This window comes from Balaenoptera physalus (genome assembly GCF_965194825.1).
Source record: "Balaenoptera physalus genome assembly, chromosome: 15".
Lineage (NCBI taxonomy): Eukaryota > Metazoa > Chordata > Mammalia > Artiodactyla > Balaenopteridae > Balaenoptera > Balaenoptera physalus.
The window spans coordinates 95,997,255-96,018,953 of record NC_138894.1 but is presented as its reverse complement, the minus strand read 5'-3'; the positions used below and the strand labels follow the sequence as shown (position 1 = coordinate 96,018,953).

Sequence of the window (21,699 nt, the reverse complement as noted above, 5' to 3'; positions counted from 1 at the left end):
CGGGAGGACCCTGTCCCCCTGAGCAGCAGTGTGCCCTCTGGGGGGCGCTCACACTGAAGGGACAAGGGGACGCCGACTCGTGTGCCCAGGTTTATTCTTCCCGAGAGTACTGGCCAGACGAGGGACGAGAGAGGCCAGCACGGGCGGTAAGGGGCAGCAGAGCAGCCATGGTGGGTCCTGGGGAGCCCTGTGCACCAGAGGGCGGACTGGGAGGCAGCCCAGAGGGATGGAGGGAGAGAGGGACAGACGCATTCCCGGAGGGAGCGAGGAGGCAAGGAAGCAGAATCCTGAGAAGAGACTTGGGGAGGGAGACCTCGAGCCAAGGGTGGGAGCAGGTTGGGAGGAAGGGGTGAAACCCCCCGGGGTTGGGGTGGGAAGAGGGAGGCCAAAGGGGCCTGGCTGGCGGCACAGACGAGCAGCTTTCTCTGGTCGTCCCTCTGTACAGATACTGGAGCCCGGCGCTCAGAGCAAGGTCCTAAAGGCATGTGACTTCTTCCACAGGGGATGCTGGAGAGAAGGGGGACAAAGGTGCACCAGGACGGCCTGGAAGAGTCGGCCCTACGGGAGAGAAAGGTACCTGCTGCCCCTGGGCCCCAAGGGCACAGCTGGGGCACCGGCTCCTGCGAGAGCTCTTGGTGGGGAGGTGGGGGGCGTTCGAGAGGAACCCGACACCTGTGTAGGTCTCAGGACTGCAGCAGGGCACAGAGAGGGCTCTTTAAACGGCTCCCTGGTTCTGGCCTGCCCGGCACTGAGAAACAAAGTGCCTCCTGGGAGGTGTGCCTAACGGGATGGTTGTGTGTATGGAAATTCAGCGCTTGCTTGGCCTCAAGTGCAAAATGGGGGTCATTTGTGATCGTTACACATATAAGTGCAATTATGAGGGTGTGCAAACAGTGATGGAGGTGTGTGAACAGTGATGGAAACAGTCATGCAGGTGTGCAAAGGAGAGAGAGCACAGATTTGGGTGGGGCACGGGGAGTTACACCGTGGCCTCCCATTTTTGGCTAACCGACCCTAGTCACCTTGAATCTGTTTCCTCATTAGGAAAAAAAATAGTGTCGTTCAGCCTGCCTCCTGGGGTTGTGCTGAGGCTTACAGAAAATAGATCCTACCTAAAAAAGTAGCTACATGGTACATGGTGATGTCAGTAAATGTCATCATTAGGATATACTTACTTTTGCTGCTTTAAAGTTTGTGAAATCCTTAAAAGCTGTGTTTGGAAGTGCTTTGTCAACGCCTGCACATTATTCTATGAGAACAGGCGCTGAGATTATCCAGCCCATCCCCACCCAGCCTCACAGCATCGGAGTTAGGTGGTTCTTGTAACAACACAGATAAAGGTTGCTATGTTTTTAAGTCCATGCACTGTTTTTTCATTTTTAAATTTTTATTTTCTTTTAATGTTGGTTTTTATTTTTGATTTAATTAATTAATTTATTTTGGCCGCTCTGTGAGGCATATGGGATCTTAGTTCCCAGACCAGGGATCGAACCCATGCCCCCTGCATTGGGAGCACTGAGTCTTAACCACTGGACCACCAGGGAAGTCCCAGTTTTTCCGTTTTCTGAGGTGTGATTTACGTACGTTCTCCTTTGAGAATGTACCATCAGTGAGGCTGGCAGCTGCAAATGCCTGTGAAACTCTGGTCACAGTCAAGATCCAGAGTACTTCTGTCCCCACCATCCCTCCATCAAGCCCAGGTGCTGATTTTCATTTCTTACTTTCCCTTTACTCATAACAAATTAATTAAAAAATAAAAGAACTGTGCTCCTGGTTCAAAGTTCAAAACATACAGAAATTATTCACAGTGACTAGTCTCCTTCCCCTCCCCACCAGCAGCCCTCCCCACTGACAACCACTGTTAGGTTTCTTTATCTTCACAGAGATACTTTGTAATGGCCGAGTGAACTCTATTCTTTCCTGCTTCTGTACAAACAATTGCAAAATGTATGTAATGTTCTGCATTTTGTTCTTTTCACTTCTCCGTGTACTTGGAGATCATTCATTCTACAGGAGGACATGCAGGTTTTGCTTGCTCTCGCCTGGAGACATTGTGTCCATTCTTTATCTAACTGGTCTCCTATTACTGCAGATTTACAGTTCCCTAGGACCTTGCTGCAGTGAGTGAGTAATCTTGTAAATGTCATTTTTAATGTGCATGAGTACAGCCTGAAGATAAATTCCGGACAGAGTAATTGTTGATCAAAATGCACGTGCATTTGAAATGTTGGTGGATATGGCCTTCCAAAATGATCGAATCCATTTACCCTCTGTTTATTGAAGCTCAAGACGGCCGACCCCTTCACCCTCCCTGCCTCAGAAAGCTGCCAGTCTGGTAGCCGTGGAAGGCCACATCAGTGTGGCTTTAACTTAGCCTCTCTTATCATAAATGAAGTCAGCTTATTTTTCAGGTGTTTAAAAGTCATTGGTATTTCTTTTCTTCTTTTTCCTTTTTGAGGATTGTATTTTCCTGTCTTTTTAAAAACCCTTCTTGGGTTCTTCTTCTTCTTTTTTTTTTTAATTTTTATTTAATTTTCGGCTGCGTTGGGTCTTCGTTGCCGTGCGTGGGCTTCTCATTGCAGTGGCTTCTCTTGTTACGGAGCAGGGGCTCTAGGCGCGTGGGCTTCAGTAGTTGTGGCGTGTGGGCTCAGCAGTTGTGGCGCACGGGCTTAGTTGCTCCACGGCATATGGGATCTTCCCAGACCAGGGATCGAACCCGTGTCCCCTGCGTTGGCAGGTGGATTCTTAACCACTGCGCCACCAGGGAAGTCCCCCTCTATTGTCTTGTGAGGACAATGTCACATCTCACAGTTAGGAAGTGAATATCCCCCTATTCTGGATGGTCACAAATTCATTTTCATGACGCCATTTCACTGATTTTTTTTTTTGGCTGAGCTGTGCAGCATGTGGAATCTTAGTTCTCTGACCAGGGATTGAACCCACGCCCCCTGCAGTGGAAGCGCGGGGTTTTTGCATTGATGTTTTTTCAAAGTAACGATGTTTGAGCTCAACGCACATGCAGCAGGAAATGCCTAATTTCATGCCAATGTGGACCCTTGGCTGCTCTCTCATCTGTCACTAGTGTCACCAACATGTAGCTCTCTCATCGCTCTGTCATCATCATTATTCTCTCTTATTCTCACTCTTGAAAAGGCAGGACAAGCACGCAGAGACTATAAACGCTGTTATTGTAGCATGTGAATCTCCTGACGAGGATGAACGTTGCTGGGAAGGCAACAGCCTAATTCATTGCGTTTTCCTGTCGTTAACCACCGAGTTGAGTGCTGTTACGTGCTGAGGTCTCGGGGAGGCCGCCTGGAGCCCCAGAGTCACAGGGGGAGAACAGATGTGTGGGCCCTGGAGGGTAAATTGAGGCAGAAAGCTGCGGGGCAGTGTGGAGGGGAATTTGGGCTGGATCGAGAATCTGTCTTGTTTCAAGTTTTTCTAACATGTAACAGTAAGGTGTGCTCATGATAGAAAATTTATATATATATATATATATATATATATAAAAGTGGTGAGAAAAATCAGGCATAATAAAATCATCCAGAGATAACCACTTATTTTGGTATATTTCCTTTTTCCGGGTGACTTTTCTTGCTTTGTTGTAATTATTTTGTGAATATAAGTTTGAACCTATTTCTTAAATTTAATGCCAAATTTTAGTGTAAGTATTTCTCATGCTATGAAATCATTTTGATGAATGTCTCCTATCCATGGGTAACTTAAAACTCCACTGGGAGCGGTATGTCCGAGAGCAGAGTCCTGTGTGTGATTAGGGCAGGAGAGGGGAGCCTGGGCCGGCCCTTTACCGTCCCACTGACCTGCCTGACAAGGAACCTGCCAGGCCAGGAGGCGATGGGGCAGTGATCACCGGCCTTGCCAGGGGTCTGGCTTCGCCACTGACAAAATGAGCAGGTTTGGTCCGGGGTCTTTGCTACTTTGTAGAGTACAGAGAACAAGTCAGCCCAAGTGGGATATATTTGGATTATTTAACAGTGGGATAGTTCCGTAGAAATCTAGGAAATATCCGGTTTTGGATGACCTTTAAAAAGAGGACTGGCCATGGCATGATAGAATATAAGAGAATAAAATAGGATACAAGAACAGACATGTGATTCACTAAGATATTTACAAAAAGACGAAGAAAAAGGATGGAAAAGAAATCAATCAAAATATTAGTATTAGCCATTTCTGAGTTATAGGATTATGGACCTTTAAATTTCCTTCTTTAAATTCTTCTTTACATCTTCTCCTGTCTCTATCTTTGGCGTTCCCAACAATGTGCATGAACTATACTTTTGATGTTAACAGGTATTTTGAAAGGTTGCTGTGGCCGTGGCTCTGGCCTGTTGGCGATGTAGGCTCACCTGGAGGCCCAGGTGAGGGTTTGTGAGCTCTGGCGATCTCCCACACACTCATGGGGTCAGCATGGCTGCACCTGGGCTCGTCGGAGCCCGGAAACTGAGAGCTGTGGCCAACCTCAGAAGCGCTAGCGCAGGTGCAGTGTGGCGAAGCTCGAGGCGGGCCGTGCTCGCGGCCCCAGGTGTGCTGGGAGATGACCTCACCTCCAGGACGCCCCAAGGCTCCTCACTGGAACCGCTCTCCCGCCGGGATGCGGGATTCTCCCGGCCCCCTTCCCATCCTCCTGCATCCTGCTTTCGTGGAGGCGTTCCCAGCAGTGCCCTGCTCTTAGCAGATTGCAGCTACTGCCCGGGGGCCCGGTCCCCCACGGAGAGCAGTGACCGCTGCAGGGCGGGGGGCTGGGGAGACTCGCCTGGTTTCTGCCTCAGCTTGGCTTCTACGAAGAACGGCAGTGGGCTGGACCTGGGTACCTGTCCAGAGGCTTCTGAAAGGGGTTCCTGGGATGAGGGCTCCGGGGTGGGAAGGGCAGGGTGTGGGTGGGGCAGACCCCAGCCATGCTGCTTACCAGCTGTGCTGGCTTCACACCCGCGCTTCCAGCCCGTGAAGGCAAAATAATAACGTGGTCGCTATCAGTCCCTATTGCTTATTAAAGGATGAAAGCTGGGAACTTGGGAGCAGCAAGCCTGGTGCACGGTGGGCCCTCGGGCAGCTGCCTTGTTCCCACTTCCGAGCTGTTCCAGCCCCACGCCCACCGGCATTGAACCCGAGGGGGGCCTCGCTCATCCCAGACAGCGGCCCTTTCACGAGGGCCCCTTCAGAGTCACCTGGGACCTTTCAGAAACGGTTATTTCCACTCGAGGCTGTGTTGATATTTCCCCAGGCACTACGTTAAGCCAACTTAAATCCTCAGTTGTGTTTATGGAGTGCACTTACATCATTCACACTTGATTTTCATTGTTTAGAAATTATTTTCACCAGAATTATTTTTCCCCTGTGAATTTTCATGGACTCCTTGAACAGTTCCTTTTTTTAAGAATCAATTTTATTTATTTATTTATTTATTGGCTGCATTGGGTCTTTGCTGCTGTGCGTGGACTTCTCTCTAGTTGCGCCGAGCAGGGGCTACTCTTCGTTGTGGTGCACAGGCTTCTCATTGTGGTGGCTTCTCTTTTTGTGGAGCACGGGTTCTAGGCGTGTGGGCTTCCATAGTTGCAGCACATGGGCTCACTAGTTGTGGCTCATGGGCTCTAGAGCGCAGGCTCAGTAGTTGTGGTGCACGGGCTCAGTAGTTGTGGCTCACCGGCTCTAGAGCGCAGGCCCAGTAGTTATGGCGCACAGGCTTAGTTGCTCCACGGCATGTGGCATCTTCCCGGACCAGGGCTCGAACCCGTGTCCCCTGCATTGGCAGGCGGATTCTTAACCACTGCGCCCCCAGGGAAGTCCTCCTTGAACAGTTTTAACGTTTTATTTTTTACCTACCTCACATCTTCCCAACTCTCGCCTCTGCCATCCTGAGCTCTTCTGAGAGTGTCATTATTTGCACCTGGTTGAAAATTTCAGCTCTAAATTGTATAGAGAGGACTCTCCCATCAATTTTTAGTTAATGACAATTTTTCCCTGTGTAGTTTTAGCCAGTGTCAGTTTTATTTGGTGTTGGTTATTTCTACCAGTAACATTCTTTATGAAAGTGTTAGAAGACTAACTTTCTTGCTAGTTTATGAAAAAGCGTGAGTAATTCCCTGCGATAGTCCAGAATTCCTCTCTGGTGTCCCATCTCCCTGGGTTTTTGCACATTTCTGTTTCCCCCGCGGGACCCTTTCCTTCACTTACCACCTCGCTCCAGACCGGGGTGTTCACATCCCATCAAGGACCTGGCCCTTGGAAGGCGCTCAATCAATTGTTTGTAAAACATCTTGACATTCAATGTGTTGGGATGTCTCTGAAGTCTGTGGGTGGCCTGTCTGCGGCTGAGGCCTCAGGTGGGCTTAACCTGCTCCTCCCCAGGTTCTAGAGAAGTCTGCGGGCCGAGGCCTCTGCACACGCCAAGCTGGGTTCATTCCCTGCTGCCTACTGAGCAGACAGCTCTGCTCTGAGGATGCTTCTCAAACCATGGGGACCAGCGGGGCCTGGAGTTAAAATGCAGCTTCAGCTTTGGTTGGGGGGGCGGCCTGAGACGGGGCAAGTCCGTTGGCCGGCGCCGGGGCTGCCGATCACCGGGCGCCGCGTGGGGTGGGATTGCAGGTTGATCGCGAAGATCTGGACGCCCTCCACCGGGCGCCCTTCTCACGTCAGCTTCCACGGAATGCAAGCCGCGTCGACATGGGGCTGCTGCAGGGGTGCTTCCTCTTCCGCTGATTTGCCTTGTTTTGGGGGGTGGCCTCTGGTCACACACTGAGCAGCGCCCCTGCTGAGAGCCCAAAACAGCTGTAGGAGAAAGCGCCAGAAAGCTGACGGCTGCCTTTTCTGGAATAACAAAGACGAGCCCAAGGGCCGGCAGAGCCCCCGCTGTCTGTCGCTGTCCGTTGTCCTTTATTGAAATGAGAGCTGTCCCCACACTGCCAGAGTGCACGCTGTGTGCACACAGCACGGAGCTGGCTTTGCTGACACGACCTGCTAACGGCGTGTCGTCCCAGCTTTCAAGGCTCCTAGTCCCCAGACACGCAGCTAAGAGGCCGCCGGGGCCCTGGGCGCAGAAGCTGGGGACCCACCTGGCCTGCGATGGGGGAGGGCGACCCAACGTCAGCGACGGGCTTTCTGGGCTCTGTAATGTGCACATTATCTCCGTTAAAAGTCGCTGAGGAAGCTGGATGCCAAGTGCTCTTTCTGCCTTGTCTCCTCTTCAGAGGACGCTGTGAGATCTTCATTAAAATTAATAAGAATTAGCAGCCCGCTGCGCGCTGCCCCCGTCCCTCGTGCATGTCCCGAGGACACATGTGCGCTAGCACACTTCTCACAAGCGGGACGGGATGGGAAGGGCTGGCACCGCGGCCACAGCTCCCTGGGGAGCCGCCACCGCCAGCTCTGGAGACTTAAAGGGACCAGATCTGAGTGTGTCTGGTGTGTTTCCAATCATCCCACACCACCAGGGTGGGGAGATTTGTTTGGTTTTTGCAAAAAGCTTCTTGTCATTTGGAGAAGCAAGAGGAGGCGGGATGAAGCCAGCAGGGCTCTTGTTCAGATCCAGTCTCCTCTAGGCTGGCAACCACACTGCTTTCCTGCTGCTTTCCAAGGAGTGTCTGCGAGTTAAAGCAAGTCAGCATCGCAGACGACCTTGGGCTGCCCTCAAGTAGAGAGTGTGTGGGCATCTCGGGGAACTCAATGGTTCTTGCTTTTTCTTCTTCTCCAACACACCCCAGAGGTAGAATATTCCTATTAGGAACGGCAGCCCACACCCTTGACCTTGTGTACAGGGTCACGGTGCAGGGGCCTGCTGTAGGCTCCTGCTTCCAGCTTTCAGCCCGAGTGCTGTGAGGATGAAAGGTTTGCTTGGTGTGTGTTTGTATGTTTGAACATGCTGTTTGTGAGTATGTGTGCATGTATGTGTGAATGTGGATATGTGTGCATGTATATATGTATGTATATGCACATGCATGTGTATGTATGTATGCATATGTATGTGCATATTTGGAATGCATGTGTGCATATGTATGGGCGCACATATGTATATGTGTGCATATGCGTATGTATGTGTATATATGTATGTGAACGTGTGTATATGTGTGTATGTGTATATGTATGTGAATGCATGTATGTGTGAATGCATGTATGTGTGCATGTATATGTATGTGAATGTGTGTATATGTGCATGTGTGTATATGTGTGTATATGTATGTGAATGCGTGTATATGTGCATGTGTATATGTATGTGAATGCATGTATACGTGCATGCATGTATATGCGTGTGTATATATGTACGTGTGTATATGTGTGTATATGTGTGTGAATGTGTGTATATGTGCGTGTGTGTATATGTGTGTGTATATGTATGTGAATGTGTATATGTGCATGTGTATATGTATGTGAATGCATGTATACGTGCATGCATGTATATGTGTGTATATGTATGTGAATGTGCGTATACGTGCATGCATGTATATGTGTGTGTATATATGTACGTGTGTATATGTGTGTGTACACGTGTGTGTGTGCATGCGTTGCCCAGCACCAGCAGGCACCCACAGGTGGTGGCTGTTGTTACTCTGACCCCCATCTTGGGCAGGACTGACGGCTGGGAGCCGTGCACAGCGGGGCGCTGGCCGTGCTGGCGGGGGTGGCCGTCTGCATCAGGTGCAGCTGCCCCCAGCGCCTAGCCTTCTGCACAGAGGCCCTCTTGTGAGGTCATCAGGGGGCGTTGCGAACCAGGTCTCCTCTGGTCCGAGGGCCCGGGCCATGGGCCCCGAGGGTGCAGGGCTGAGCAGGGACAGGGCAGGCCTGGCCCCTGAGCGGCTCCTCACAGGTGAGCCGGCACCACGGGAGGCTGGGTGTCGGCTCTGCTCTCTCTGGTTTCCTATTTCCCACCTTCTGGGCCCCGGGGAGGGTCGTTTGTCTCCCACGAGCCTGCAGCATGCCCTCAGGCCCGGCCCTGGAAGTGCAGCCTTGGCTTGTGGCTGGGTGTGTGGAGACCAGGCCGCTGCCCCACAGCCGAGGTGAGGGCTCGGGGCCCTGGATGTGGCCAGGAGACCTGGGCCGATGTCCCATGCTCAGCGACCTGAGGGGTAGTGCCACTTTGCAGGTGCGGAACCCGAGGCCCCGAGGACTGGGACTCACCCAGGGCTGCGCGGGCGGAGGGCTGGGACCCGGGCCTGGGCTGCCCGATTGCAGGCTGTGCCCTGGGTCACTGGACACCAGTCGTACTAGCTGCATGACTGGTGGTGGGTGGCACCACCCCTCTGATTCCAGTTTCTCTTCTGGGGCAGAGGGAAAGTGTACCAGTCAGCTGGGGCTGCTGTAACAAACATGGCAGATGTTTATTCTCTCAGCCCTGGAGGCTGGAAGTCAGAGACCATGGTGTCTGCAGGGCTGGTTTCCCTGAGGCCTCGCCCCATGGGGCGCAGATGGCCGCCTTCTCCCTGTGTCCTCACGAGGCCTTTCCTCTGTGTGTGGCTCTCTGGGTGTGTCTTCCTCTTCTTACAGGGACACCACTCCTATCGGATTAGGCCCTCACCTTTCTGACCCCATGTAACCTTAATTACCTCTTGAAAGGCCATCTCCAAATATGGTCACATTGGGGGTTAGGGCTTCAACATAGGAATTTTGGAGGACACACAATTCAGCCCATACGAGGTGGTAATGGCAATAACACTGTGAGGTTGAAATCCGTCAGTACATTTGGACACACCTTCCTGGCACACAGTGTACCTGGAAGTATTCTAATTTATCTCTGAAAGTTGGAAAAACGAGAACTGCCCCAGATTGCAAGCACCTTTATTGCTAACACTAGTTTGCTCCTGGCAGCAGCAAGCAGTGGGTTACCATGGAATCTCAACCAACCTCCAAAGAGGGCTGCCCGCGGGGTCTGGTCCAGTCCTGCTCCAGCTTTGGGGCCCCTGGAATCACCCAGGGATGTGTTAAAATGCAGATTTTGGTGCTTGAGCTGGTGGGGCCTGAGGCTCTGCATGCTTGTGCAGATCCAGGGGGTCATGGGGGACATGGATCGCTCCTGAGGAAGCAGCTTCCCAGCTCGGAGGGTCTGCCTCCAAATGACGGTTTTAGTGGCCAACAGTTACGTCCGCCTGCTACGTGCCAGATGCCCTTCCCGACGTGCTCGCGTTTCCCTCACGCCCAGTGAGATGGCTCTGTTATGGCTTTTATTAGCCCCATTATGTAGGTCAGAAATGCACAGAGATAGCACAGCCGAATGACGGGGGGCGGATCGGCTGGGCCCCAGGGCCCGAGCTCTAAGCCTTGTGCACACGGCGCTGCGGGCCCGGAGTCTCAGACAAGCTGTTATTACAGGACACCACTTTGCAGAGAGAAAACTGAGGCGCAGAGAGGTTCAGCCTCGAAGGTAGAGCTGGGCCACAGACCTGGGGCTGCCTGACCCCCAGCCTTGGCCTGCACGGGTGACCTCCTGCAGCTCCAGCCTTCTCACATCGCAAACCGCAGGGGTCTCCAAGCCCAGTTCTGGAAGCAGCGGCACCCGCAGCACTTGGGAGCTCGACGGGGATGCCCCACCCGGACCTGTGGAATCCCCCCTGGGGCGGGACCAGCCGTCCGTCCGTGGTGACGAGCCCCCGGGGGACTCCCACCCTGAGGTTTGCAGACCTGCAGCGCCTTTGTTTCCCCGCCTTGGGCTTGGGCTCGCTGCCTACCCCCATCCCCCTGCCCCGTGAGCTGCTGGCATCCGATTGATTTTCTATGCGTGTGCCTGGTTTCTCGGAGCCCCCTATGGCAGGGGCCGCGTCCCACACTCCTCCAAGGGCAGGAGCTGGGCTCAATACCTGCTGGGGGCAGGTGCCACGTGTCAGCAGCAACGTTGGATTAGTGGTAAAGTTCGGCTGTGCAATTGAGAGATGGGCTGAAAGCCAGAGGCTCTCCAGTCGTCCTCAGGTGATGACGTATTTACCGCAGCAGGGTGTGTGCTAGACCCTGACTGCGTCCTTCGGCAGATGCCATGAATCATGAATTAATCGTCTGCTAAGCGGAGAGATTTTGTGCGGGGTCGGGGGGTGAGGGGCAGCACTTTACCAGTTTTTGATCGCAGGTGTCTCCCCCCAGGGTGCTTCTGAGCCTCCTTACCCGCTGCCTGTCCGCCTGGGGCGGCAGGAGCCGCCTGGGTGGGAGCAGAGGGGTGGGCAGGCGTTGTTTTGAGTTCCCCTCTGCAGGGAGGGGTCTCGGGGAGAAGTGACCCCAAGGTTGGTAGGAGGCCCACACTCTGTTCTCACCTTTTCTAGGTGGAATCTTAGCAAACAGCAGACTCTTCAGGTGATTGGTTTGCACTCACACCCAATCTGCCCCAATCTGCCCCAAATTAAAACGTGGACCAGACTCCTCTGCAGTGTTGGGTCTTCTGAACGAGGAGGCGTGTTCCCCGGGCAGGAGGCCGCTCTCCAGACTCTGGCGACCCTGCCCCACTCCAGTGGGAGTTCAGTGGGATCCACATGCTGGGGACCATCCACCCAACTCATTACTGTAGGTGCAAATCCCTCGGACTCTGTGTCTCTGCCTTCCTGTCTGAAGATAGGGTTCGGTTGGGGGTCTCCGAGACCTCCTCCCGCTCTGGGCACTGTCTTCGTGGGACGGCCCGATGGAGCCCGAGCTTAATCCAGTTTGTCAGGTCTGCACGTCCCCGTAAGGACGCCACAGCAAGTGTCCTAGCAGACCCTGCTGAGACAGCGTGAAAACAAGCCAAACCACCCCGTGATTTGGCGAGATGTGAAAGTAAGAAAAGCATGAACACGGAGGTCGTCTCGACACTTATCCTGCTCAGCCCAGCTTCCCCAGGGCTCACGTTGACCCCAGGACCTCAGGAGGGGCACGACGGGGAGTTAGGGACGGGAACGCTGGCCTTTTGAAGGAAAGGTGTTCGGAAGGAGGCTGGCGGCCAGGGGCCCTGGAACGACAGCAGTAGCCGAGCGTGCGTTCCAGGGACGCGGGCTTTTCTCTGGGACACTTTGCAGAAGGCTGAGCAGAGAGTCTGCGGTCACCTTTGGGCTCAGACCACACTAATGGGCTCGAGGGTCCGGACAAGTGGCTCGGGGGCCATAGCCAAACACCACAGACACGGGGGCTTAAACCCCTGGCACTGATTTCTCACGGTTCTGGAGGCAGGGGTCGCAGAGCAGGCTGTCTGCACGGTTGGGGTCTGGGGAGGACCCTCTTCCTGGCCTGCAGACGGCCGACTTCTGGCCGTGTCCACAGATGGTGGGAGGGAGGATTCCAGGCTGTTCATCCTCTCATCGGGGGACGCATCCCGCCCCCATGACCTCCTCTAACCCTGACCCCCTCGAGATGCATCATGTGGGGGTCAGGGCTTCAGCCTATGAATCTGGGGGGCACGTTGGTCCACAGCAGGCGGGGACAGCGGTCAGGCCTGCCTGGGGGCATGATGCGCCCGTGGGGGAGAAAAGACAGGGCGGGGAAGCTGAGGGGAAGACTTCAGGGAGAAAACGGTTCAGACGCTTGAAGGACTGTCTGTGGACGGTGCATCTCTCTGGCTGCAAAACCAGAACTGCTGGGTGCACGGAGCAGGCGGCAGCTTTCGAGTTCCTGCAAGTCACTGAAGGAACACTTTTCTACGGCTGGAGCTGCCTCAGGATGGCTGCGCTGGGGGGGTGCACTTAGAGCCCCAGGGGCGTCTGTGGTCCCGTCTGGCCCAGGAGCTGGATATCCTGTTCCTCCTCCAGCGATAAAGTAAAGCCCCTCACCATATCCTCAGAGTGGAATATTTACTAAATAAATACTTATTTAGTAAATATTTTGGCATGTATCACTGCAAGGCAGTGCTTGTCAATGATTTCAGCGCTACTTCTTTTTCTGGATTACCAATAGGGTGAGTGCAGTTGATTGACTGACTGGCTGACTGATTGAAAACTGTTTTTTTCCTGTTATCTTTTCCCTCTCACTGCTCTGCCGTTTTCCTGTTAGAGAATTAATCAGGTTGAAATGCTGTCATAACGTGACACAGAAAGGCTATATATTCCTCGACCCTGGAAGGACCAGTCAGGAGATTGAAGCAGGGCCGGGCTGTCAGGGTGGCTTAGAGGGGAGGGCAGGGCTGGCCCGGATGACGGAGCCCAGATGGAGCCCAGACGGAGCCGGTACCCGACCGCGGCTGCCCCAGCGAGCCCGGCGCTCCCCGTCCCGCCCAGCCCTGCAGGAGCTGTCTGCACCCGGGGTCCTGCTTCCTCACCTCCCGCCCCAGCCTCTGAGACCCTCCGGGTCGTCCCCGTCCTCGTCCTACGGCTTCTCCGGGCTCCTTCTGACACTTGTCGGCACCTCCCTCCCTCTCTCGCCTCCCCCTTCAGCCCAGCGGCTCGCCTTCCTCAATGTGGCGCTCCAGGGTCCCCGGCCTGCTCTTCCCACGGGGGGCCTTCTCGCTGGGCCCCCTGGTGCAGGTCTGTGCATGCGGGGCCCCCGGGCTCCATCCCCACCCCAGACGCGGTCCCCGCAGGCCTGTCGGACACCTCTCCTCGTTCGTCCCGGGCATTTCGACCTCAGGGTGCCGTCTTCTTGCCCCTTCTCCCTCCTGCCCTCCGGGGACAGGCACCCCTACTCACCAACGACCAGGCCAGAGGCTTGGGCACCACCGTCCCCTTCACCCTGACCCTCCCTCACGCTGGTCATTCAGACGTGGTCGTTTCTGCCTTCCAGACGTTTCTCAAGTCTGGGAATTTCTCCCTGCCCTCCCGACACCGCTTCCCTGGGCCGCCTCCAGCTGGTGCCGGTCTCGCCCCTGTCCAGGCCTTGTACACGTGTGACCAGAGGCATGGTGACACGGTCCTGGCCGGTGGCTCTCTTCTCCCCAGCTCCCAGAGGCCTCCTCAGCGCCCTGGGCACCTCCTGTTACAGTACTAGCGGTGTGAGTTACCACCGGCCGCTTGTCTCCCCGGTCCCCCCGCAGGCTCTGAGCCCTGTCCCTCCTGTGTCCCCAGCGTCACGCACCGTACACGGTGTCCGGGGCAGGAGTTGCCTCGTGGCGGGACCAGGTACTTGACCCGGGCAAGCGCTTAGCCCCTGTGAACCCCATCTGCGCGATGAATCCCTCCTGTAACCAAATAAGAGAACATATGTGCACGTGCTCTGTGCCAGACACTTCACCCTTGTGCAGACGTAAGCCGGCTTTGGGTGGGGCGTCTGCATTTCTGCTGTGGTTCACCCCTCAGCCTGTGTTCTGTCCTCTGACCTCGACCTGGCCTGAGTTGTGGGAACATCACAGAACTAGGACTTGCTTGCTGGCCGGAAGTGCTCAGTCTAAGGCACTTGGTTGAGTTGAGGACATGGGGATGTACCGCATGGCCTCCTCTGTTCTGCAGTGTGTGTGACTTTAGGGGAGGTGTGTCTTCCTTTGGGAAATACATCAGCAGGTGACATGTAGAACCTTCTGGGGTCAGTCAGATACCCGACCTTGGAGAGGTTAAACAAGAGTTGTAACGTGTCCGGTCTCCTTGTGTGTGTGTGTGTGTGCGTACGTGTTCACGTGGGGTGATACACAGGAGGTGTACTCATTACCTGTGCCTCGACCAACTGTGATCTCATTGCTTTCCACAGGAGACGTGGGTGACAAAGGACAGAAAGGCGGCGTGGGGCGCCATGGAAAGATTGGTCCCATTGGTTCTAAAGGTACTTCCGGCACACCTCCGCTCACGTCCCCTCGCAGGCTCACCGCCCGGGCGCGTAGAGAGCAGCTGGTGGTCGTGTTTATTTTGTGCGCTTTATGCACGATAAGCTCTGTGCCAGCGTTTGCGTTCTGGGATCGATCGGACTTGACTGGGTGCCAGCAGGTGGGGGGCGCTCCCTGCCCCTCGGGGTTCCCGTGCTGCCTGGGGGAGAATCAGGAGCCCCAGTCAAGCAGCGGAAGGACCGGGCTCCCGACACGCTGTCTGTCCACCTGCAGCTCGGGTGACTCAGACCCTCTGAGGCTGGGGGGTGGCTCCCCGCGAGCACGGCGGGCAGGAGGGTGACAGCGGCGTGGAGGCAGCGCCAGTGCCCACGCGACCCCGTTTGACCTGCACCACCCTGGAGGGTGGGCAGCTCGGGAGACTGTCCCCAGGGCAGTTCAGGGGTTGCTCAGCATCGCCCGGCTTTTCCGCGCCCCCCGCCCCCCATTCCGCACTCAGTCAGCAAGCGTTTTCTGAGCCCCTGGCTTGTCCTGCGCCCGTGCTGGACCCCAGAGGGCTCGGGGTGAAGGAGGCAAGGCCCCCCAGCCCCGTGAAGGGCTCCCCTGGGTCCTGTCATGGGTGCTGGCAGCAGGAGACAGAGGCTGGGGGGCTGGGGGCTGGGAGGGAGTTTGGCTGTGGTCTGCTCTGCCCAGCACGGAGCCCACAGTCCTGTGCCCCATCCCCCTGCCTGGGGCTTTGAGCTGTGAGTGGGTCCAGGTGGTCAGTTCTGATCGATGGCACGGACCTCCCCTGGCCCAGCCCGTCCCTGGTGGGAAGTGTCCCTCAGCCAGGACCGAGACGAAGAGTGGGGCCAGCTCGGCGAGCTGCGTGTCTCCTCCCGGCAAATCCATGGGAAACACCTGCCCCGTGGATTCATTACAGATCACACAGATCGATATGCATGATGTAGAGAGGGATGCGGGTGCTTTGAAAAGCTTAAAAAAAAATTGTGGTAAAATATTTGTAGCATAAAATTTGTCACTTTAACTATTTTCAGTGTACAATTCAGTGACACTAAGCACGATTGCAATGTTGTAGAACCACCACCGCTATACATTTCCAAAATGTTTTCATTCCCCCAGAGAGAGACTCTGTCCTCATGAGGTAATAACGCCCCACACCCCTGCAGCCCCTAGCAGCCTCTAATCTGCTTTCTATCGCTACGAACTTGCCTGTTTAGATATTTCATATAAATGGAACCATACAGTATTTGTCCTTTTGTGTCTTATTTCACTCGGTATGATGTTTCCAAGGTTCATCTATGTTGTAGCAGGTGTCAGAATTTCCTTCCTTTATAAGGCGGGATAATATTCTGTTGCATGGATGGACCACATTTTATTTATCCCTTCATCTGCTGATGGCCACTGGGGTTGTTTCCACCTTTTAGCTGCTGTGAAGAATGCAGTGGATACTGGCTACAAGTAGGGATGTGTGTGCTTTTAACATACAGCACGTGCTCTGGGTGAATGTCAGAGTCTCACCAGGGGGCAGCTTGCCAAGAAGGCCCTTACTGGGCTTAGCTCGCCTGATCTGCTCCATCTCTGAGACTGCCATCCTGGGCCCTTGTCAAGATGATCCTCGAGTCATTTTCAAGCCCCTGATGTTGATAAAAGAGAAAAAAGGAATCACTTGGATGGAGACTGCCGAGCTCTCTCCATCCCCATCAAACGGAACATGACTCTCCAAGGATGTAGAAGTCGCTGCCCCTTCACTGTCCCAGGTCAGCTGAGAAGCTTAAGTTCTCTCAGGGGGAAGAAAGTTAGTGCTTTAGGAATCTTCCTGTGATTTTAAAATAAATATCCATTGTCTGATTTTAGAGCAGCTAGAAAGCTTTGTTGCCACGATTTTCTCCTATCCCTTTGTTTCATAAGTTGGAAGAAACGGAGGGGCAGAGTGGCTGAGCCGTCTGTCCTGTCCACGGAAGGCGGGCGCCCAGGTGTCCTGGTGGCTGTGCCCCTGGGACACCTTGCTGCCTCTCAGAGAGGCACAGGGAGGACCGATCTCATCTTGACTCTGTTTGGATGAGGTAACCTCTAAGGTCCATCCGTCTCTGACGTTACCTGTTCTACCTGAATTTTCTTGCTGTGATGTGGGACGTGGGGAGACCTGGCGCTGGGTGTCAAGGATTTCCGAGATGACAGAGTGTTCTAGGAAACAGGCTGGGTTTTCCAGAATTGACTTAAAGGATGCTCATCTGGTAATCTCTGAAGTCCCGTGACATGTGGATGTTCCACGTCACAAAAACAGAGCCTGAAGAGTCAGTCGTCCTCAGACCATTCCTGCCTACAGTTCACCGCAGAAGGAGGGTCTGGGAGAAACCGCAGGGCACTGCACATGGAGGAAAGAACATTGTTACCTGGACGTTTTGAACTCAGGGGGCACGCCCCCACCCCTGCTTTGTGACTTTGGTCTTGCTTCTCTTTTCCAGGTGAAAAAGGAGATTCTGGTGACATAGGACCCCCTGGCCCTAATGGAGAACCAGGTATGGCATAAAGGGTCGAAGGATTTTTTAGAAATGTATTAAAATTGCACTTTTAAAAAGTATAAATCATGACATAAAACTTAAGAGGCTGGAAAAAGCGCGTGTAACTGACACGCCTTCCTCGTGTATCACACCCTCCTGTGGACTATTTCAATATTTGCTTTCCTGCTACCTGAATGTCTTCATTCCCATTCAGGGCTGTGGTCTGCGCGCCCACTGTGTATTATCATACCTCATCACGATCCGGCTTAGATACACGCGTCCTAAAGCGCACTTTCCTCCTTTCCTACTGCGTCTCTGGGAGCATCAGGACCCCCTTCTCCTGACCACCAGCTTCTCTGAGAAGCGCGCCCGTACTTTCTGGTTCACGTTCCTCATTCTGGGTGTCCTTGCAGCTGACTCCCCACGACCCTCCTGTCACAGTGGACCCCGGCCTAGCTCAGTGGACTTAACCAACTTCCCTGCTGGCTGTCCCTCCCTGGTGCCAGGAGACCGGGCCGCGGGCAGCCCCCGTCCTCCCTGCCTGCCGCCCTGTTGCCCCGCTTCTTCCTCTCTTCTCAGAGGAGCTCTGCCTGCTGCCCTTTCTTCTTTCTCCATGTGGCACAGCCTGCTCCCCGCTCCAATCCCACCCCTGCTCCCCCGGGTTTGGCTGCACCTGCCCCCCGCCCACCTGCCCAGCACGCACCTCCACCCCAATGTCACCCAACCCCTGTCCCCGCCAGGTTCAGGCTGTCTGTGTGCAGTGTCCCCCATCCCCCGCCGGACTGTCCCCCATGTCTGTCTGTGTCCTGTTCCCGCCACCATCACTCAGGCTCTTGTGGCCTCTCAGCCCCGTTACTGAAACGCCATCCTAGTGGGTCTGGACCTTCTGGTCCTCGTCCCCACCACGTGTGACCACAGGAGACACTTCACAGATACTAGATTGAGGGGGAAGATACAGTGTCTGAGCCCCTTGGGTAGGCCCTTCCTGCGAGCTGAGGGGACCTGTCAGGTTGATGCCGGTTCCATCTCTCCAGCAAACATCAGTGCCTCAAACCTCAGCGAACTCAAAGACAACGTGTATCTCAGAAAAAGTTCCATTAAAAAAAAAAAATCCAATCACACCAGCATCGTTCCAGGTGCCCGCGTGTTGGGGAGTGTTTGGGTTCTAAGTGGCAGAGGGGGCTGAGAGTTTGGAAGACGGGCCAACACCAAAGAGTGTGTCCAGACTGGAAAGGCAGGCGGAGAGCTTCGCACGATGGAGTTTCTCCGGAAGAGGCGAGAGGTCCTGCGCCTGTGCTCACAGTCAGAGCAGAGCGTGCGCGGAAGCCGGCGGCCCCTCCTGGTCCGGTGCAGAAGCCGAAGCCAGCAGCGCCACCATGGGCGACGGGCCCCCCAAACGCTGTGACGGCCGCGTGGCACTCTGAGAAGGTTCCTGCGCACGCGCGGCTCTTCGCGGCAGGAAGGTCAGGGCCCCCCGAGGGCCCAGGAGGAAGCACCTAAGCTGAGGCAGGGTGGCCACGCCGGGTGACTGAGCATCACCCCACGGATCCAGCCCCACCACCGGCCTCAAACGTCTTGTCGTCTCTCCTCCCGAGCCGTCACTGCCCGCAGTCTCCCCGAGGCGACTGTCCTAGCCCCCTGCTCTCGCCCCCCCGTCTCGCCGCCATCCCGCCACTGATTTCCTCCTACGGCGACCAGAGCGAGCTTGTGAAACGTGAATCCGACCTTGGCGCCTCTGTGAAAACCCTTCCGCTGCTCCTTGCCCTTTAGGATCAAGTCTGAAGTCTCCATTGCAGCTCAGAGGCCTTCGTGTCTGTTGAATCACCTAGCATTCTGGGGAGGAGGTACCCCCTCCTTCTCTGAGCCCGCCTCTGGGTCAGTCCCATCACGTGCCGGGCGCGGTCTCCTCCAAGGCCTTCGTGTCTGTTGAATCCCTTAGCATGTTGGGGAGGGGGTGTCCCCTCCTTCTCTGAGCCTGCCTCTGGGTCAGTCCCATCACACGCCGGGCGCGGTCTCCGCAGGCATCCCGTGTGAGTGCGGCCAGCTGAGGAAGGCCGTCGGGGAGACGGACAACCAGGTCGCCCAGATCACAGCAGAGCTGAAGTTCATCAAACACGGTACGTGCTTCTCGGGGCATCCCTGCTCCCGTGTCCCCCCGACCCCCGCCCGGAGGCAGAGCGGCCCTGGGTCTGCTCCCCGGGCACGCGTGCTGGGCTGGCGCCCCGGGCTTGCCGGGGACCCGCGAGCGCTCACCCTCCAGCCCCGTCCCCGCAGCCGTCGCCGGCGTGCGCGAGACGGAGCAGAAGATCTACCTGTTGGTGAAGGAGGAGAAGCGGTACGTGGACGCACAGCTGGCCTGCCAGGGCCGGGGCGGCACGCTGGGCATGCCCAAGGACGAGGCCGCCAACGGGCTGCTGGCCGCCTACGTGGCGCAGGCCGGCCTGGCCCGCGTCTTCATCGGCATCAACGACCTGGAGCGGGAGGGCGCCTTCGTCTACGCGGACCGCTCGCCCATGCAGACCTTCAGCAAGTGGCGCAGCGGAGAGCCCAACAACGCCTACGACGAGGAGGACTGCGTGGAACTGGAGGCCTCCGGGGGCTGGAACGACGTGGCCTGCCACCTCACCATGCCCTTCCTCTGTGAGTTCGACAAGGAGCACGTGTAGCGGGGGCCCCGCTGCTCCGGGCTCGGCGGGCGGCTGCCGGCTGCCACCGTGGGCGGGAGGCTCTGCCCGCCGTGTGGTCCCCAAGCAGGAGTGCGGGGGCCCCGGTAAAGGCTCCTTTTCTGGATCTTAGAGAATGGTGCATGCTTAGGCGAAAAAGAGAAAAAAAAAGTGTTTCTGGGTATTATTTCTGAAGAACTAAAGTTTTATTATTTGTAGTGTAGACAAAATGTTCGTTATGTAATTATTACTCAGAATTGCTCTTGGCTTTGTGCAAAGTATGAAACGAGATCTTTAAATGTTACAACAGTTAAGTACAAACAGTGGTAGTGAGGTCTTAGATGACTACCTTCCTTTTAATTTCTACATGGAAAAGAATCCTCTTAGCTTAGATTAATGCTTCTGTAAAAGTAGAAACAATTTTGCTTTGCTGCAAACCCAGATTTCAGGAAAAAGAAAAGTAAACGCTCCGAATTTGACAACTGAATGTGTGGTGTCTTCCTGTTCTCTCAATGTCTCTCAATGTCTCCTTTCTCCATGCGGCACAGCCTGCTCCCCGCTCCAACCCCACCCCTGCTCCCTGGCGTTCGGCTGCACCCACGGCCAAATAGCGGTATTCGTTATCTATTCCTGTGTCACGGTCACCCCCAAACAGTGACTCGCCACAAAGCATCAGTGTCCCCGCAGGTCCTGTGGGGCGGGACTTCACCCAGAGCTCGGCGGGGCTCTGTCTCACCAACCATGCTCGACCGTGAGGTTGCTGGTGGGATTCAGCGCCACACGGGTGGCTGGATCGAGGCCTGGGTTCCTTGCCGGGCACCTCTGCCCTGGGCACCTCCCCAAGGACCGCTGGCCGCCTCAGAGCAGTGTATGTGGCTGACTGAGGAGTACGTAGTAAGTGATTTTAGGTCTGTTTGACGTAGACAGACAGAGCTAGTTATGATTATTCCTCATAGGGAGAGTATGAGGAAGGGGTATGCTATGTGTTCCGTCAAGGGTTTGAGCATGGATGTGATCCGTAGCATGCCGTAGCCCCCGAGTGTTAGTAGTACGGCTGCAAGGACTACGGAGCCTGCGACAGGGGCTTCTACGTGTGCCTTGGGTAGTCAAAGGTGTAGTCCATAGAGGGGTATTTTTACTGAAAAGGCCATTTTACAGGCTAGTCATATGAGGGTGTTGGATCAGGAAGCGGGCAGTGGTTGAGCTCAGTATTGTAATAGTAGGAAGTTTAAGGATCCTGTTGTGCTCTGCAAATATGTTAGTGCTACTAGTAATGGGAGGGATCCGATTAGTGTATAGAATAGGAAGTAGAGTCCTGCATTAAGTCGTTCTGTTTGGTTACCTCAGCGAGTAATGATAAGAGTGGGGATTAGTGTGGCTTCAAATATAATGTAGAATAGGATTAGTTCTGTGGCGGGAGCGTGCGCCCATCCTGGAAAGTGACCCCCGTCATCACTGTGCGTTCTGGTCTCAGAAGCCTGTCCCCAGGTCCAGCCTGCACTTGGGGAGGGGACTCCTGGAGACGGGACCGCTGGGGGCCATTCCAGAAGCTGCCTGCCAGTCCCATGGTTGTTCCTTTTGTACATCAGAATCCCCAGTAAAAAATAATAAACATCTTCATTTTTCAAAGAAAACAGGCAGACACGCACACACAAAGGCAAACAGCTGGGGCTGGGAGCCAGAAGGGGGGCTCTGGGGAAACAGCTCTCCAGGGCTTCTCGTGTGTCTGCGTGTCTTGGGAGCGGGGCCCTGGCTGACCGTGCCTGCAGGATGTTTGTGTATCGACTACTTTGGAGGAAGGGGAGGGTCTGCCTAGAGCTGCTGGGGTGACCGGCAGGCAGGCGCGGTGAGAGCCCAGCGCCGTAAAGGTGCCGGCTTCCTCCCCAGG

General features: G+C 55.0%; 1 protein-coding gene across 6 annotated transcripts in view; it reads left to right on the top strand.

Annotated features, from left to right (window-relative positions):
• COLEC11 (collectin subfamily member 11) overlaps positions 1–20,298 on the top strand; it is a 33,230-nt gene extending 12,932 nt beyond the window's left edge. For 4 of the 6 annotated variants that reach the window (XM_082427071.1, XM_082427069.1, XM_082427072.1 and 1 more), the window contains 5 exons: positions 502–573; positions 14,575–14,646; positions 17,113–17,166; positions 19,170–19,265; positions 19,423–20,298. In XM_082427071.1, coding sequence (XP_082283197.1) covers positions 502–573; positions 14,575–14,646; positions 17,113–17,166; positions 19,170–19,265; positions 19,423–19,814 — 686 coding nt within the window. In that variant the 3' untranslated portion in view covers positions 19,815–20,298. The remainder of the gene's footprint in view (positions 1–501; positions 574–14,574; positions 14,647–17,112; positions 17,167–19,169; positions 19,266–19,422) is intronic. The other 2 variants (XM_082427070.1, XM_082427074.1) reach the window with 1 other exon arrangement.
• The last annotated feature ends 1,401 nt before the right edge of the window (positions 20,299–21,699 follow it).